General features: G+C 34.2%; 1 protein-coding gene and 1 long non-coding RNA gene across 5 annotated transcripts; one reads left to right on the top strand and one right to left on the bottom strand.

The window, feature by feature from the left end:
- The first annotated feature begins 1028 nt into the window (after positions 1–1028).
- Positions 1029–16366, top strand: LOC127834639 (uncharacterized). Of its 4 annotated transcripts, none has more exons than XM_052360655.1 (3): positions 1029–2249; positions 9130–9836; positions 15627–16366. In XM_052360655.1, the coding sequence occupies exons 1-3, from the start codon at positions 1355–1357 to the stop codon at positions 15783–15785; spliced, it is 1761 nt and encodes a 586-aa protein (XP_052216615.1). In that variant the 5' UTR covers positions 1029–1354; the 3' UTR covers positions 15786–16366. The 4 variants fall into 4 exon arrangements, with proteins under 4 accessions (XP_052216615.1, XP_052216616.1, XP_052216614.1 ...); XM_052360656.1 differs by lacking the exon at positions 15627–16366 and adding an exon at positions 3861–4145 and having other exon boundaries at positions 9415–10576; XM_052360653.1 differs by lacking the exon at positions 15627–16366 and adding an exon at positions 3861–4070 and having other exon boundaries at positions 1030–2249; positions 9340–10576.
- LOC127834640 (uncharacterized) lies at positions 12110–18203 on the bottom strand. Its single transcript, XR_008028033.1, has 3 exons — positions 18083–18203; positions 17382–17451; positions 12110–12222 (listed from the first exon to the last, which is right to left on the bottom strand). It is a non-coding gene; the product is annotated as an uncharacterized LOC127834640 (long non-coding RNA).
- Between the last annotated feature and the right edge of the window lie 924 nt (positions 18204–19127).

Raw genomic sequence — 19127 nt, 5'->3', positions numbered from 1 at the left:
TGTTTCCGGCAGCTTTATCTCCGTCACTTTAATCAATACCAACAATGAAATAATCATTATTAACCCTTTCAGACTCAGAAGCAAAGTGAAAATGGCTATGTGTAAACAGCATAAAACCAGAACAGCCTTCGAGTAACTCCCAGTCTGTTCAGGTTTTATGCTGTTAGCTGCTAATCAGTATCTAAGGGTTGGAAATGAAGCCTTTAAAATTTAAATCTATTAAGTATGGTCTTTAATTAAATCAACTTTTTGATGGAATACAAATAGATAAATACGTATCTAAGTGGTTAATGGTTAACACACTTGTTTTCCAGTCGAAATCAATTAATTTTGCTTGAACTATGCATTTTTGGATCAATAATAATTATTCAAAACAATTTGTGATCAAGTTGATAGAAGTACATTTTGAAGCTGGATTTAAAGCAAGCTGGATCACTGATTCGGAGCCAAATTAATTACAACTTAATAATTGAACAGTATTTGTCTGCATTTCCTAGATGTATGAATTGCGTGAAAACTCACGCATTATTTGCATAAACACCCACCGCAAGAGCCTCATTATTTTTGTATTTACACATTCAAGTTTGATCTTATTATCTCACATTAGTACACATTATATGTTCATTTACCTGTATCGTTCACAAGTGTGACGTCAAAATACTGAGGTAATTTAAATCGGTTAACACCTTTAAAATGCACGTTATGAATACTTTTGAAGGACTAACATAAAGTGTGATTCTTGAAAATGCAATTTAAATCAAAATATAAAGCAAGTACCGCAATACAAAATAATTAAAAAAGAACAAACGATAAAAACATCAAGAAAAGAAAACTCGAAGGATTCGAACTGGATGCAGAAAGCTTAAAACACATTCAAATCTCTTTGTGTAACTGATGTACCATTGAAGTTTTTACGATGCAGACAGATAATAAGTAATACATAATGTATTCATATTTTCCTTTGCAGTTTGTTCACATACACTCTTACACAACCTCTTGTTTTAAGTGCATGATTAATTTCCGCATTAATTTAACTTGACTGTTACACTCTGGTCACATGTGTAAATACATGTATAAGATACAACTGGCTTTAGTCGGTGTTAAACTAGCGAGACGCTATGGGAAACATATGACGAGAGTTCGTACACAAGTAGAGATGAAAATCGAAATTCCTTAGTTTCTAGTTTAGATTTGGATATACACACGAAGATGGTGTTATATTATTATTAAGCGATGATAATCGTGTTTAATCTGTGTATTCTATTTGTTGATTTTTTTAATGAATATTTTAGTTTTGAAATCGAAAGTAGAAGTTCAAAATCGAAACTAGGAGACTTGATACAATAAGCTCATAATGGCAACAGTGAAACTTTGTGATTCAAACCGAGACTCTGCAGGTGACTTCATTGGAGAATGTTCTGTCACACAATCTTGTGAGCCATGCATGAAGACCAATGTATCAAAAACTGCTACGGTTTTCTGCAAGGACTGTAATGAGTTCCTGTGTGATGCGTGTAAAAATCCACATACAGTTTATAAAAGTGGAAAGCATGACATCGTCAATAGCCATGATAGGAAATCTTTGCTATTGGGAGTCGACATGAAAGGAATGGACAAGTGCCAGGAGCACGACAAGGAAATTGAGTTTTTCTGTCATGATCACGCCAAGCTCTGTTGTAGTAAATGTGTACTCATTCACCGGAAATGTGACCTATTGGATGAAATAGCTAACGTATGCGGACAAAAAAGACATGAACTTCAAGCAGTGAAACAGTCGTTGATAAATTTGCAGTCCGAAGCTGATTCCATAATAACGGACTTTAAGCACTCAGAGACTGGTTTAAATGAGTCCATTTCGAAGATTTCTTCAGAGGTAGACGCCATGAGAGATCGTATCATAAAACAGTTTGAAGACGCTAAGCAGAAATTAATAACTGAGGCAAACACATTCAAAACTTCAGAAGTACGTTTTATTGAAAATATGCGTGACGCCTCGTCCAATATCAAGGAAGAAATACTCAAAGAAGTGTCGATGTGTTGTTCTGTTTTAGAACGCGGAACGCCTTCCCAAAAGTACATTTATTCCACAAAGATGAAAGATAAACTGAACACAATTGAATCAATTTTAAATAAACAACACAGCATTAAAAGTTCATCAACTCTGACAGTGTCTTTTCCAAAAGAGGTGACTACATTTCTTGAAATGGGAGACAGTGTTGTAATACTGAATTGTGATAGGAACAAGACAGGTATTTTATTGTGCAATAATAATTGCATACTAGATGGTTTTATTTAATTTACCGTGTTTTTTAATATTGTACACAAATTCGTCTTATAGGGACAATGCATCTCTGTTATGTTGACAATATCTGGGTATACAAAACGGAAAAATATCCCCACAAATGTGATTTAAAAAGATGGCCTTTTATTGAAAAAAAATAGTATTTTTTTAATCTACTTGTACTGTAAACTCCTGGTGTGATTATTTTTTCAAGTTCAATAAATTTGATTATAAAAGGATTTAGAAACTTTTCTCACAAATATTTTCAAATGATAAAGCTATTGTCTAAATTATGAACTTATCATTCCGGCCATTTCAGATCTAATTTTTCAGAGTGAAATGAGTCATGACAATTGTGTCACGCACAACGCAACCGCGAACGTATAGCATCGTACGGTTGTGCATGCATTCCTGAAAATGGTTTGGGGATGGGAAAACTCGTACAGTCCAAATGTGTTGATCTCAATGGTGTGATCTTGTCAGATCAACAGCCACTCGTGGACTCGTTCCAGTTTATCAGAACCGAACATTTGTAATCGTATCTGAAGAGAAGTCTTATCTAATCTAATAAAAGGTTTAATGTGGTTGCATATACAATATGTGGGTCTTGTTATAGCATATATCGTTGTCAGAATCAATTTAACTCGTGTAAGACTCAACGAACCTACTCGTATTATTTAGTAATGGACGGCATTGCTTTGTTATAAATGCATTGGCGTGGATTTGTTATATAAAAAATGTAATCAGATTGCATACAGGCGCACTGTATACCCGAAATCTGAAAGTCAGAGACAGATCACGATCCGATACAAATGAACAATCTGGGCATTCGTGATGGGCAGCAAGATTGTAGGAACCAGGCTTAACCGTAGCGTTAAAGTTCATGTCAGTTGTTCGAAGGATCATTATTGAAAACGATGAAATCTTATACTTACTCATTTAATTTTGAATTATTAAACAAGTTTAAGAGTATTAAGATATGTAAAGTATCGTGTTTACTAAAAATTTAATTATAAACATTTTATTGAATAAAAGTTACATCAACATTACCGGTGGATAATATTAAATTACATTTTTATCACCATTACAATAATCAGTTATACTTGCGTATTAATGAGTTTTATAGTTGTACTTAAACCGTTCATGCGACACAAAGCGGATTGAGCCTTGTCTAAAAGTACATGTTTCGCGCTCATCTGTGTACTCATGGTGAGCCCTGTTATTTACCAGTGTAGAAACAATTGCACTTCAACGGTAGAGGTAATGCAACGAGTTCAAATTGATGATGATCATTACGATGATAATGACATGTTCGAATCTTGAAGGCAATGAATTGACATTATTATTATTTCAGATCATTAAAATAAACGAGTTTCCATTGTAAATAAATTTAATTACACTTAAAAAATATGTTAACAGATTGCGTTTAATGCACTCATTTACAACAATAATATGTAATAATAGAACAATCATACACATAATAATGATTGTTACAACTATTATTATTAATATGTTATTATTATTATAATTATTATTATTATTATTATTATTATTATTATTATTATTATTATTATTACAGCGGAAACAAGTCCGATTAGCTTATCATCCCTGCCAAGACCTATCACCCTGGAGTTGCTCGTGTCCGTGAATCTATCAAAGACTGAAGATGATGACAAGGAACCGTACCTCACTGGACTTGACTTCCTGCCGGACGGGAGACTGGTTGCCGTGGATAACTATAACTGCAAATGTATCATACTGAATGAACTACTGCAGAGACTAGGAATACCTTACAAGTTCAATACAAACCCATGTGATGTGGTATGCTTGTCATCAGATGAATGTGCTGCAACGCTTGGAAAAGGTAAATTAGTGTGTATTCTGTCTGTGAGTAAAGACAATGTAATAAGGCTGACGAGGATTATCAACACAACCTCTAAGTTCTACTCTATATCCTGCATGTCACCGTTACGCATGGTCGTGAGTTCATACGATGATCCCCGCCCTGTCAAAATGTTATCAGTGGACGGTGCAGAGTCTGACTTTGATCATGTGACGTTTCCTGTGACGACGTACAAAATAGATGAGAGTATGTGCACGTATGTCCAGTCTAAGAACACATTAGTACTTACTGACAGGGACGCGAACAAAGTGTTCATGTACGACACACTAAATGGCACATCTAGAGCAGTCACCAATAACAACATCCGGAAACCATGTAGTGCATGTGCAGGGCCTAATGACACAGTGCTGGTGTGCAGTAAGAATAACCATGCTATCGCGCACCTGACTGTTGATGGCGACGTTCTGGGATTCTACCCCGTGGATTTGAAGTTGCCGCACAGCTTATGTGTATCTAAGGATGGCACCAAACTGGCGGTGTCCAACAGCGCTACAGGTGCCGGGAAACTTCAGTTGTACAAGATATCACTGGCAATGAGTTAGGTGACTAGTAAGATGTTATCCATGTGAGCATGCTGTAGACACACATATTGTATACTAACGTGCGTGTGTGTGGGGATGTTTAATACATATGTATTTGAAAATATATTTTAATATACTGTGTGTGTAATACTATTTTAATTCACATTGTATGCATTTTAACTGGTTTGTACGGTAAACTTTTCGGTACCTACCCCGTGGATTTGAAGTTGATGCACAGCTTATGTGTGTCTAAGGATGGAACCAGGCTGATTCGTGTCTAACAACGCGAAAGGCGCCAAGAAACTTCAGTTAACTATGTACAAGATATCACCGGCAATGAGTAAGGTGACTAGTAAGATGTTATCAATGTGAGCATGCTGTCCACACATATTGTATACTAACGTAAGTGTGTGGTGATATTAGTTCAACTCGTTATTTTTTTCCGATAAATTATAATTGAAAATTGTTGGTACAACTTACTAGTTTAAATCGATAAAAATCGAAAGATTTCGAACTGCATATGCAATGTGCCTTTCTTATTATATAAATGTGTTTTAATACATACATTCACGAAATGTAATAATCATTTTATCTTATTTTAACATATTGTGTTTGTAATACTATTGTAATTCCCATCACATGAAACTTAACCGGCGTGTAGTTTAGCGCGAAAATTTGTGGTTAATTCATATTTATATTTGAAAACCTCTCTAGAACTGAACGCTACTATGCATATATTTTGTTATTGTCACGATCGGAATGTCACGTTTGTTAAACATTGTATTAATTTGTGTTTATCCTACATAAGCCTTAAGCTCTATTGCTATCAACAAACGTCGGTTAAAACGTTATTTCCAGTTGGTCACGTCTGCATGGAAATAGCCAGAAGCCATCATCGTTTCAATGTAAAGGACACCATATAAAGCCGTAAATTTATGGTATTGTTGCTTGTGAGTCTTTTTAACAAAAAAAGCAAAACGAAAATAGCAGATTTGATAAATCTCCTCTTTGGTATGATTTAATTTTCAAATAAACAATGGCTTGTATATAATAACATGTATATATATTCGTGATTTAACTGGGGCTGAGACAACACACTTTTTTACTTACAACCTTCTAACTTGTAACGTTCTGGTCAGACACCAACCCACCAATAAACATGAATGATTTAACCGAGAATACAATTTAGGTAGTCAGCCCATCATCTCAATGTTAAATTTGTTTCTTTTGATTTTGACCGAGTTTTCGTAGTTGTATGCATATAAGTAACATTTTCTTCTGATTTTTGTTCTCCAATATGCACTTCATTTCGTTCATTTTAGCGTTTTAATTCATAACTACGTTGCGGATTAAATATACATAATTATAGGTGATAAGCAACGCACGGAAAAAAATGAGCGGTTACGACTTCGTAACAATTATCTGGAAATTAACAAGCGTATGTTTAGTCGCATGCCTTTAATGGGGGAATCGACATGTTCACATTTACCTTGTATGTCAATTATCTTGTATGTTAATTACCTTGTATGTCACTTACCTTGTCTGTCAATTACCCTGTATGTCAATTACCTTGTATGTCAATTATCTTGTATGTCAATTACCTTGTATGTCAATTACCTTGTATGTTAATTACATTGTATGTCAATTCCCTTGTATGTCAATTACCTTGTACATGTATGTCAATTACCTTGTATGTCAATTACCTTGTACATATATGTCAATTACCTTGTTTGTCAATTACCTTGTATGTCACTTACCGTGTATGTCTATTACCGTGTAAGTCAATTACCTTGTATGTCAATTACCCTGTATGTCACTTACCTTGTAAGCCAATTACCTTGTATGTCAATTACCTTGTATGTCAATTACCTTGTATGTCAATTACATTGTATGTCAATGCCCATGTATGTCAATTACCTTGTACATGTATGTCAATTACCTTGTATGTCACTTACCTTGTCTGTCAATTACCCTGTATCTCAATTACCTTTTATGTCAATTACATTGTATGTCAATTCCCTTGTATGTCAATTACCCTGTAGTCAATTACCTTGTTTGTCAATTACCTTGTACATGTATATCAATTACCTAGTTTGTCAATTATCTTGTATGTCAATTACCTTGTATGTCACTTACCTTGTATGCCAATTACCGTGTATGTCACTTACCTTGTATGTCAATTACCCTGTATGTCACTTACCTTGTATGTCAATTATCTTGAATGTCAATTGCCTTGTATGTCAATTACCTTGTATGTTAATTACATTGTATGTCAGCTCCCTTGTATGTCAATTACCTTGTACATATATGTCAATTACCTTGTACATGTATGTCAATTCCCTTGTATGTCAATTCCCTTGTATGTCAATTTATATTTTATTGTGTGTTGAGTTTTGATAGGACATTATTTTAAAGGGTGCAAACATGGGGTAAATGGCCAGTCTATTCACGGCAATATTCTCATAATGGGTATGTTTGCATGATATTTTACAATGGCCCCGATAATATTTCTCAGAGTGTGTGGAAAAATACTGTCTCTCAGAAGTATAATTACTAAGGACAAAAAATGGACCAAAATGAAGCTCAATCATATTGGTTAACTTTCTGTATAATGTTTTGCTAGTTTAAGAAAAAATATGAACACCTATTATATTAAATGACCAATGTATGATTTCAATATTTTTTTGTTTTGTGTTTACAGCAATATATATTTAAATAAAATCTTTGCCAAAAAGTAGGTTTGAGATATGCTTAACACCGAATTCCAAACAGAGCACTGAAGTGTTATTTGGTCCGTCCAACACCTCAGAGGGTCGCTAGCAAACTTCAATATGAGAAAATCAATCAACTCGATTGTACACAAATTCGTCTTATAGGGACAATGCATCTCTGTTATGTTGACAATATCTGGGTATACAAAACGGAAAAATATCCCCACAAATGTGATTTAAAAAGATGGCCTTTTATTGAAAAAAATAGCATTTTTTTAATCTACTTGTACTGTAAACTCCTGGTGTGATTATTTTTTCAAGTTCAATAAATTTGATTATAAAAGGATTTAGAAACTTTTCTCACAAATATTTTCAAATGATAAAGCTATTGTCTAAATTATGAACTTATCATTCCGGCCATTTCAGATCTAATTTTTCAGAGTGAAATGAGTCATGACAATTGTGTCACGCACAACGCAACCGCGAACGTATAGCATCGTACGGTTGTGCATGCATTCCTGAAAATGGTTTGGGGATGGGAAAACTCGTACAGTCCAAATGTGTTGATCTCAATGGTGTGATCTTGTCAGATCAACAGCCACTCGTGAACTCGTTCCAGTTTATCAGAACCGAACATTTGTAATCGTATCTGAAGAGAAGTCTTATCTAATCTAATAAAAGGTTTAATGTGGTTGCATATACAATATGTGGGTCTTGTTATAGCATATATCGTTGTCAGAATCAATTTAACTCGTGTAAGACTCAACGAACCTACTCGTATTATTTAGTAATGGACGGCATTGCTTTGTTATAAATGCATTGGCGTGGATTTGTTATATAAAAAATGTAATCAGATTGCATACAGGCGCACTGTATAATCGAAATCTGAAAGTCAGAGACAGATCACGATCCGATACAAATGAACAATCTGGGCATTCGTGATGGGCAGCAAGATTGTAGGAACCAGGCTTAACCGTAGCGTTAAAGTTCATGTCAGTTGTTCGAAGGATCATTATTGAAAACGATGAAATCTTATACTTACTCATTTAATTTTGAATTATTAAACAAGTTTAAGAGTATTAAGATATGTAAAGTATCGTGTTTACTAAAAATTTAATTATAAACATTTTATTGATTAAAAGTTACATCAACATTACCGGTGGATAATATTAAATTACATTTTTATCACCATTACAATAATCAGTTATACTTGCGTATTAATGAGTTTTATAGTTGTACTTAAACCGTTCATGCGACACAAAGCGGATTGAGCCTTGTCTAAAACTACATGTTTCGCGCTCATCTGTGTACTCATGGTGAGCCCTGTTATTTACCAGTGTAGAAACAATTGCACTTCAACGATAGAGGTAATGCAACGAGTTCAAATTGATGATTATCATTACGATGATAATGACATGATCGAATCTTGAAGGCAATGAATTGACATTATTATTATTTCAGATCATTAAAATAAACGAGTTTCCATTGTAAATAAATTTAATTACACTTAAAAAATATGTTAACAGATTGCGTTTAATGCACTCATTTACAACAATAATATGTAATAATAGAACAATCATACACATAATAATGATTGTTACAACTATTATTATTAATATGTTATTATTATTATAATTATTATTATTATTATTATTATTATTATTATTATTATTATTATTATTATTATTATTATTATTATTATTATTATTACAGCGGAAACAAGTCCGATTAGCTTATCATCCCTGCCAAGACCTATCACCCTGGAGTTGCTCGTGTCCGTGAATCTATCAAAGACTGAAGATGATGACAAGGAACCGTATCTCACTGGACTTGACTTCCTGCCGGACGGGAGACTGGTTGCCGTGGATAACTATAACTGCAAATGTATCATACTGAATGAACTACTGCAGAGACTAGGAATACCTTACAAGTTCAATACAAACCCACTTGATGTGGTATGCTTGTCATCAGATGAATGTGCTGCAACGCTTGGAAAAGGTAAATTAGTGTGTCTTCTGTCTGTGAGTAAAGACAATGTAATAAGGCTGACGAGGATTATCAACACAACCTCTAAGTTCTACTCTATATCCTGCATGTCACCGTTACGCATGGTCGTGAGTTCATACGATGATCCCCGCCCTGTCAAAATGTTATCAGTGGACGGTGCAGAGTCTGACTTTGATCATGTGACGTTTCCTGTGACGACGTACAAAATAGATGAGAGTATGTGCACGTATGTCCAGTCTAAGAACACATCAGTACTTACTGACAGGGACGCGAACAAAGTGTTCATGTACGACACACTAAATGGCACATCTAGAGCAGTCACCAATAACAACATCCGGGAACCATGTAGTGCATGTGCAGGGCCTAATGACACAGTGCTGGTGTGCAGTAAGAATAACCATGCTATCGCGCACCTGACTGTTGATGGCGACGTTCTGGGATTCTACCCCGTGGATTTGAAGTTGCCGCACAGCTTATGTGTATCTAAGGATGGCACTAAACTGGCGGTGTCCAACAGCGCTACAGGTGCCGGGAAACTTCAGTTGTACAAGATATCACTGGCAATGAGTTAGGTGACTAGTAAGATGTTATCCATGTGAGCATGCTGTAGACACACATATTGTATACTAACGTGCGTGTGTGTGGGGATGTTTAATACATATGTATTTGAAAATATATTTTAATATACTGTGTGTGTAATACTATTTTAATTCACATTGTATGCATTTTAACTGGTTTGTACGGTAAACTATTCGGTACCTACCCCGTGGATTTGAAGTTGACGCACAGCTTATGTGTGTCTAAGGATGGAACCAGGCTGATTCGTGTCTAACAACGCGAAAGGCGCCAAGAAACTTCAGTTGACTATGTACAAGATATCACCGGCAATGAGTAAGGTGACTAGTAAGATGTTATCAATGTGAGCATGCTGTCCACACATATTGTATACCAACGTAAGTGTGTGGTGATATTAGTTCAACTCGTTATATTTTTCCGATAAATTATAATTGAAAATTGTTGTTACAACTTACTAGTTTAAATCGATAAAAATCGAAAGATTTCGAACTGCATATGCAATGTGCCTTTCTTATTATATAAATGTGTTTTAATACATACATTCACGAAATGTAATAATCATTTTATCTTATTTTAACATATTGTGTTTGTAATACTATTGTAATTCCCATCACATGAAACTTAACCGGCGTGTAGTTTAGCGCGAAAATTTGTGGTTAATTCATATTTATATTTGAAAACCTCTCTAGAACTGAACGCTACTATGCATATATTTTGTTATTGTCACGATCGGAATGTCACGTTTGTTAAAAATTGTATTAATTTGTGTTTATCCTACATAAGCCTTAAGCTCTATTGCTATCAACAAACGTCGGTTAAAACGTTATTTCCAGTTTGTCACGTCTGCATGGAAATAGCCAGAAGCCATCATCGTTTCAATGTAAAGGACACCATATAAAGCCGTAAATTTATGGTATTGTTGCTTGTGAGTCTTTTTAACAAAAAAAGCAAAACGAAAATAGCAGATTTGATAAATCTCCTCTTTGGTATGATTTTATTTTCAAATAAACAATGGCTTGTATATAATATCATGTATATATATTCGTGATTTTGCTGGGGCTGAGACAACACACGTTTTTACTTACAACCTTCTAATTTGTAACGTTCTGGTCAGACACCAACCCACCAATAAACATGAATGATTTAACCGAGAATACAATTTAGGTAGTCAGCCCATCATCTCAATGTTAAATTTGTTTCTTTTGATTTTGACCGAGTTTTCGTAGTTGTATGCATATAAGTAACATTTTCTTCTGATTTTTGTTCTCCAATATGCACTTCATTTCGTTCATTTTAGCGTTTTAATTCATAACTACGTTGCGGATTAAATATACATAATTATAGGTGATAAGCAACGCACGGAAAAAAATGAGCGGTTACGACTTCGTAACAATTATCTGGAAATTAACAAGCGTATGTTTAGTCGCATGCCTTTAATGGGGGAATCGACATGTACACATTTACCTTGTATGTCAATTATCTTGTATGTTAATTACCTTGTATGTCACTTACCTTGTCTGTCAATTACCCTGTATGTCAATTACCTTGTATGTCAATTATCTTGTATGTCAATTACCTTGTATGTCAATTACCTTGTATGTTAATTACATTGTATGTCAATTCCCTTGTATGTCAATTACCTTGTACATGTATGTCAATTACCTTGTATGTCAATTACCTTGTACATATATGTCAATTACCTTGTTTGTCAATTACCTTGTATGTCACTTACCGTGTTTGTCTATTACCGTGTAAGTCAATTACCTTGTATGTCAATTACCTTGTATGTCACTTACCTTGTAAGCCAATTACCTTGTATGTCAATTACCTTGTATGTCAATTACCTTGTATGTCAATTACATTGTATGTCAATGCCCATGTATGTCAATTACCTTGAACATGTATGTCAATTACCTTGTATGTCACTTACCTTGTCTGTCAATTACCCTGTATGTCAATTACCTTGTATGTCAATTACATTGTATGTCAATTCCCTTGTATGTCAATTACCCTGTAGTCAATTACCTTGTTTGTCAATTACCTTGTACATGTATATCAATTACCTAGTTTGTCAATGATCTTGTATGTCAATTACCTTGTATGTCACTTACCTTGTATGCCAATTACCGTGTATGTCACTTACCTTGTATGTCAATTACCCTGTATGTCACTTACCTTGTATGTCAATTACCTTGTATGTCAATTGCCTTGTATGTCAATTACCTTGTATGTTAATTACATTGTATGTCAGCTCCCTTGTATGTCAATTACCTTGTACATATATGTCAATTACCTTGTACATGTATGTCAATTCCCTTGTATGTCAATTCCCTTGTATGTCAATTTATATTTTATTGTGTGTTGAGTTTTGATAGGACATTATTTTAAAGGGTGCAAACATGGGGTAAATGGCCAGTCTATTCACGGCAATATGCTCATAATGGGTATGTTTGCATGATATTTTACAATGGCCCCGATAATATTTCTCAGAGTGTGTGGAAAAATACTGTCTCTCAGAAGTATAATTACTAAGGACAAAAAATGGACCAAAATGAAGCTCAATCATATTGGTTAGCTTTCTGTATAATGTTTTGCTAGTTTAAGAAAAAATATGAACACCTATTATATTAAATGACCAATGTATAATTTCAATATTTTTTTGTTTTGTGTTTACAGCAATATATATTTAAATAAAATCTTTGCCAAAAAGTAGGTTTGAGATATGCTTAACACCGAATTCCAAACAGAGCACTGAAGTGTTATTTGGTCCGTCCAACACCTCAGAGGGTCGCTAGCAAACTTCAATATGAGAAAATCAATCAACTCGATTGTACACAAATTCGTCTTATAGGGACAATGCATCTCTGTTATGTTGACAATATCTGGGTATACAAAACGGAATAATATCCCCACAAATGTGATTTAAAAAGATGGCCTTTTATTGAAAAAAAATATTATTTTTTTAATCTACTTGTACTGTAAACTCCTGGTGTGATTATTTTTTTAAGTTCAATAAATTTGATTATAAAAGGATTTAGAAACTTTTCTCACAAATATTTTCAAATGATTAAGCTATTGTCTAAATTATGAACTTATCATTCCGGCCATTTCAGATCTAATTTTTCAGAGTGAAATGAGTCATGACAATTGTGTCACGCACAACGCAACCGCGAACGTATAGCATCGTACGGTTGTGCATGCATTCCTGAAAATGGTTTGGGGATGGGAAAACTCGTACAGTCCAAATGTGTTGATCTCAATGGTGTGATCTTGTCAGATCAACAGCCACTCGTGAACTCGTTCCAGTTTATCAGAACCGAACATTTGTAATCGTATCTGAAGAGAAGTCTTATCTAATCTAATAAAAGGTTTAATGTGGTTGCATATACAATATGTGGGTCTTGTTATAGCATATATCGTTGTCAGAATCAATTTAACTCGTGTAAGACTCAACGAACCTACTCGTATTATTTAGTAATGGACGGCATTGCTTTGTTATAAATGCATTGGCGTGGATTTGTTATATAAAAAATGTAATCAGATTGCATACAGGCGCACTGTATAATCGAAATCTGAAAGTCAGAGACAGATCACGATCCGATACAAATGAACAATCTGGGCATTCGTGATGGGCAGCAAGATTGTAGGAACCAGGCTTAACCGTAGCGTTAAAGTTCATGTCAGTTGTTCGAAGGATCATTATTGAAAACGATGAAATCTTATACTTACTCATTTAATTTTGAATTATTAAACAAGTTTAAGAGTATTAAGATATGTAAAGTATCGTGTTTACTAAAAATTTAATTATAAACATTTTATTGATTAAAAGTTACATCAACATTACCGGTGGATAATATTAAATTACATTTTTATCACCATTACAATAATCAGTTATACTTGCGTATTAATGAGTTTTATAGTTGTACTTAAACCGTTCATGCGACACAAAGCGGATTGAGCCTTGTCTAAAAGTACATGTTTCGCGCTCATCTGTGTACTCATGGTGAGCCCTGTTATTTACCAGTGTAGAAACAATTGCACTTCAACAGAACAGAACAGAACAGAACAGACATTTTATTTAGACTTATACATAAGTACATCGTCTTTATACAAACAGTATAAAATAAATATGTCACGTTTTCATTCCATGAAAACAAATATATATATAAAACACACACACACAAAAAATACAAATGAAGAAAAAGCATATAGTAAATTTTCTAAACATAAAATGACAGAAAGATTTGTAGGTGATACCGGTTAGACTCTATATGGTATTATTGATAAATGAACTGCGAATTACAAATGCTTCTTTTATATATTTACACAACTTGACAAGTTCGTTTTTATCGGATGAAGTCAGTAATTGGTGATACTTAAACACAGATGGATTAACATATAAATACCTTTTAAGGTATTTTTGTCGTAAAACACTAAAACATGGACAAATACAAACAAAGTGAAACTCATCTTCAATATCTCTACTATTGCAACAAACACAGTATCTTTCGTTGCGAGGAATATTATTACGCCCATATCTCCCAGTTTGGATTCTCAGTGAGTGAACAGAAATTCTTAACTTAACAAATTCAACGGTAGAGGTAATGCAACGAGTTCAAATTGATGATGATCATTACGATGATAATGACATGATCGAATCTTGAAGGCAATGAATTGACATTATTATTATTTCAGATCATTAGAATAAACGAGTTTCCATTGTAAATAAATTTAATTACACTTAAAAAATATGTTAACAGATTGCGTTTAATGCACTCATTTACAACAATAATATGTAATAATAGAACAATCATACACATAATAATGATTGTTACAACTATTATTATTAATATGTTATTATTATTATAATTATTATTATTATTATCATTATTATTATTATTATTATTATTATTATTACAGCGGAAACAAGTCCGATTAGCTTATCATCCCTGCCAAGACCTATCACCCTGGAGTTGCTCGTGTCCGTGAATCTATCAAAGACTGAAGATGATGACAAGGAACCGTACCTCACTGGACTTGACTTCCTGCCGGACGGGAGACTGGTTGCCGTGGATAACTATAACTGCAAATGTATCATACTGAATGAACTACTGCAGAGACTAGGATTACCTTACAAGTTCAATACAAACCCATGTGATGTGGTATGCTTGTCATCAGATGAATGTGCTGCAACGCTTGGAAAAGGTAAATTAGTGTGTCTTCTGTCTGTGAGTAAAGACAATGTAATAAGGCTGACGAGGATTATCAACACAACCTCTAAGTTCTACTCTATATCCTGCATGTCACCGTTACGCATGGTCGTGAGTTCATACGATGATCCCCGCCCTGTCAAAATGTTATCAGTGGACGGTGCAGAGTCTGACTTTGATCATGTGACGTTTCCTGTGACGACGTACAAAATAGATGAGAGTATGTGCACGTATGTCCAGTCTAAGAACACATCAGTACTTACTGACAGGGACGCGAACAAAGTGTTCATGTACGACACACTAAATGGCACATCTAGAGCAGTCACCAATAACAACATCCGGGAACCATGTAGTGCATGTGCAGGGCCTAATGACACAGCGCTGGTGTGCAGTAAGAATAACCATGCTATCGCGCACCTGACTGTTGATGGCGACGTTCTGGGATTCTACCCCGTGGATTTGAAGTTGCCGCACAGCTTATGTGTATCTAAGGATGGCACCAAACTGGCGGTGTCCAACAGCGCTACAGGTGCCGGGAAACTTCAGTTGTACAAGATATCACTGGCAATGAGTTAGGTGACTAGTAAGATGTTATCCATGTGAGCATGCTGTAGACACACATATTGTATACTAACGTGCGTGTGTGTGGGGATGTTTAATACATATGTATTTGAAAATATATTTTAATATACTGTGTGTGTAATACTATTTTAATTCACATTGTATGCATTTTAACTGGTTTGTACGGTAAACTATTCGGTACCTACCCCGTGGATTTGAAGTTGACGCACAGCTTATGTGTGTCTAAGGATGGAACCAGGCTGATTCGTGTCTAACAACGCGAAAGGCGCCAAGAAACTTCAGTTGACTATGTACAAGATATCACCGGCAATGAGTAAGGTGACTAGTAAGATGTTATCAATGTGAGCATGCTGTCAACACATATTGTATACTAACGTAAGAGTGTGGTGATATTAGTTCAACTCGTTATATTTTTCCGATAAATTATAATTGAAAATTGTTGTTACAACTTACTAGTTTAAATCGATAAAAATCGAAAGATTTCGAACTGCATATGCAATGTGCCTTTCTTATTATATAAATGTGTTTTAATACATACATTCACGAAATGTAATAATCATTTTATCTTATTTTAACATATTGTGTTTGTAATACTATTGTAATTCCCATCACATGAAACTTAACCGGCGTGTAGTTTAGCGCGAAAATTTGTGGTTAATTCATATTTATATTTGAAAACCTCTCTAGAACTGAACGCTACCATGCATATATTTTGTTATTGTCACGATCGGAATGTCACGTTTGTTAAAAATTGTATTAATTTGTGTTTATCCTACATAAGCCTTAAGCTCTATTCCTATCAACAAACGTCGGTTAGAACGTTATTTCCAGTTTGTCACGTCTGCATGGAAATAGCCAGAAGCCATCATCGTTTCAATGTAAAGGACACCATATAAAGCCGTAAATTTATGGTATTGTTGCGTGTGAGTCTTTTGAACAAAAAAAAAAAAACGAAAATAGCAGATTTGATAAATCTCCTCTTTGGTATGATTTTATTTTCAAATAAACAATGGCTTGTATATAATAACATGTATATATATTCGTGATTTTGCTGGGGCTGAGACAACACACGTTTTTACTTACAACCTTCTAACTTGTAACGTTCTGGTCAGACACCAACCCACCAATAAACATGAATGATTTAACCGAGAATACAATTTAGGTAGTCAGCCCATCATCTCAATGTTAAATTTGTTTCTTTTGATTTTGACCGAGTTTTCGTAGTTGTATGCATATAAGTAACATTTTCTTCTGATTTTTGTTCTCCAATATGCACTTCATTTCGTTCATTTTAGCGTTTTAATTCATAACTACGTTGCGGATTAAATATACATAATTATAGGTGATAAGCAACGCACGGAAAAAAATGAGCGGTTACGACTTCGTAACAATTATCTGGAAATTAACAAGCGTATGTTTAGTCGCATGCCTTTAATGGGGGAATCGACATGTACACATTTACCTTGTATGTCAATTATCTTGTATGTTAATTACCTTGTATGTCACTTACCTTGTCTGTCAATTACCCTGTATGTCAATTACCTTGTATGTCAATTATCTTGTATGTCAATTACCTTGTATGTCAATTACCTTGTATGTTAATTACATTGTATGTCAATTCCCTTGTATGTCAATTACCTTGTACATGTATGTCAATTACCTTGTATGTCAATTACCTTGTACATATATGTCAATTACATTGTTTGTCAATTACCTTTTATGTCATTTACCGTGTTTGTCTATTACCGTGTAAGTCAATTACCTTGTATGTCAATTACCCTGTATGTCACTTACCTTGTAAGCCAATTACCTTGTATTTCAATTACCTTGTATGTCAATTACCTTGTATGTCAATTACATTGTATGTCAATGCCCATGTATGTCAATTACCTTGTACATGTATGTCAATTACCTTGTATGTCACTTACCTTGTCTGTCAATTACCCTGTATGTCAATTACCTTGTATGTCAATTACATTGTATGTCAATTCCCTTGTATGTCAATTACCCTGTAGTCAATTACCTTGTTTGTCAATTACCTTGTACATGTATGTCAATTACCTAGTTTGTCAATTATCTTGTATGTCAATTACCTTGTATGTCACTTACCTTGTATGCCAATTACCGTGTATGTCACTTACCTTGTATGTCAATTACCCTGTATGTCACTTACCTTGTATGTCAATTACCTTGTATGTCAATTGCCTTGTATGTCAATTACCTTGTATGTTAATTACATTGTATGTCAGCTCCCTTGTATGTCAATTACCTTGTACATATATGTCAAATACCTTGTACATGTATGTCAATTCCCTTGTATGTCAATTCCCTTGTATATCAATTTATATTTTATTGTGTGTTGAGTTTTGATAGGACATTATTTTAAAGGGTGCAAACATGGGGTAAATGGCCAGTCTATTCACGGCAATATGCTCATAATGGGTATGTTTGCATGATATTTTACAATGGCCCCGATAATATTTCTCAGAGTGTGTGAAAAAATACTGTCTCTCAGAAGTATAATTACTAAGGACAAAAAATGGACCAAAATGAAGCTCAATCATATTGGTTAGCTTTCTGTATAATGTTTTGCTAGTTTAAGAAAAAATATGAACACCTATTATATTAAATGACCAATGTATAATTTCAATATTTTTTTGTTTTGTGTTTACAGCAATATATATTTAAATAAAATCTTTGCCAAAAAGTAGGTTTGAGATATGCTTAACACCGAATTCCAAACAGAGCACTGAAGTGTTATTTGGTCCGTCCAACACCTCAGAGGGTCGCTAGCAAACTTCAATATGAGAAAATCAATCAACTCGATCCATCAATCAACTCGACCCATCAACTAAAGAGTTCTATGTCATCTATAGTTTTTACTTTGCTTTTAAGCATATTTACACACGCGAAACCGCTCTCTAAGTGACTACATATAACATGATTCCAATAATTCAAATTTAATGACTCAACTTCACACATTTTGTTAATGCAAACATTTACATTCATTGAAACTGCATGATAAAATATAAAACTACACCATATCAGTTATAGTACATCACATGCATTACAAATTTAAATACAAATGTATATGATCTAATTCTGTCCTACAAAATACTGACCACTGTTATGTTTTCATTACTTAAACCGTGGACACGCATAACCTACGATTAACTTAAAATCACCAATCGAACCTCGACAAATGGTTTTTATTAATGATGTTGAACAAGGTACTGTAGGGCAATTACTGGTTTTCAGTTTGGTCGCATATAGCCATTAATGTTGCATTAAAGACATTTATCCGACAGGTATTGAGCAAGTTGTCTTGGTCATTAT

The sequence above is a fragment of the Dreissena polymorpha genome, chromosome 6 (assembly GCF_020536995.1).
Source record: "Dreissena polymorpha isolate Duluth1 chromosome 6, UMN_Dpol_1.0, whole genome shotgun sequence".
NCBI classification, from domain to species: Eukaryota; Metazoa; Mollusca; class Bivalvia; order Myida; family Dreissenidae; genus Dreissena; species Dreissena polymorpha.
The sequence above is the reverse complement of the archived record's forward strand: the minus strand, read 5'-3'. Positions and strand labels throughout refer to the sequence as shown.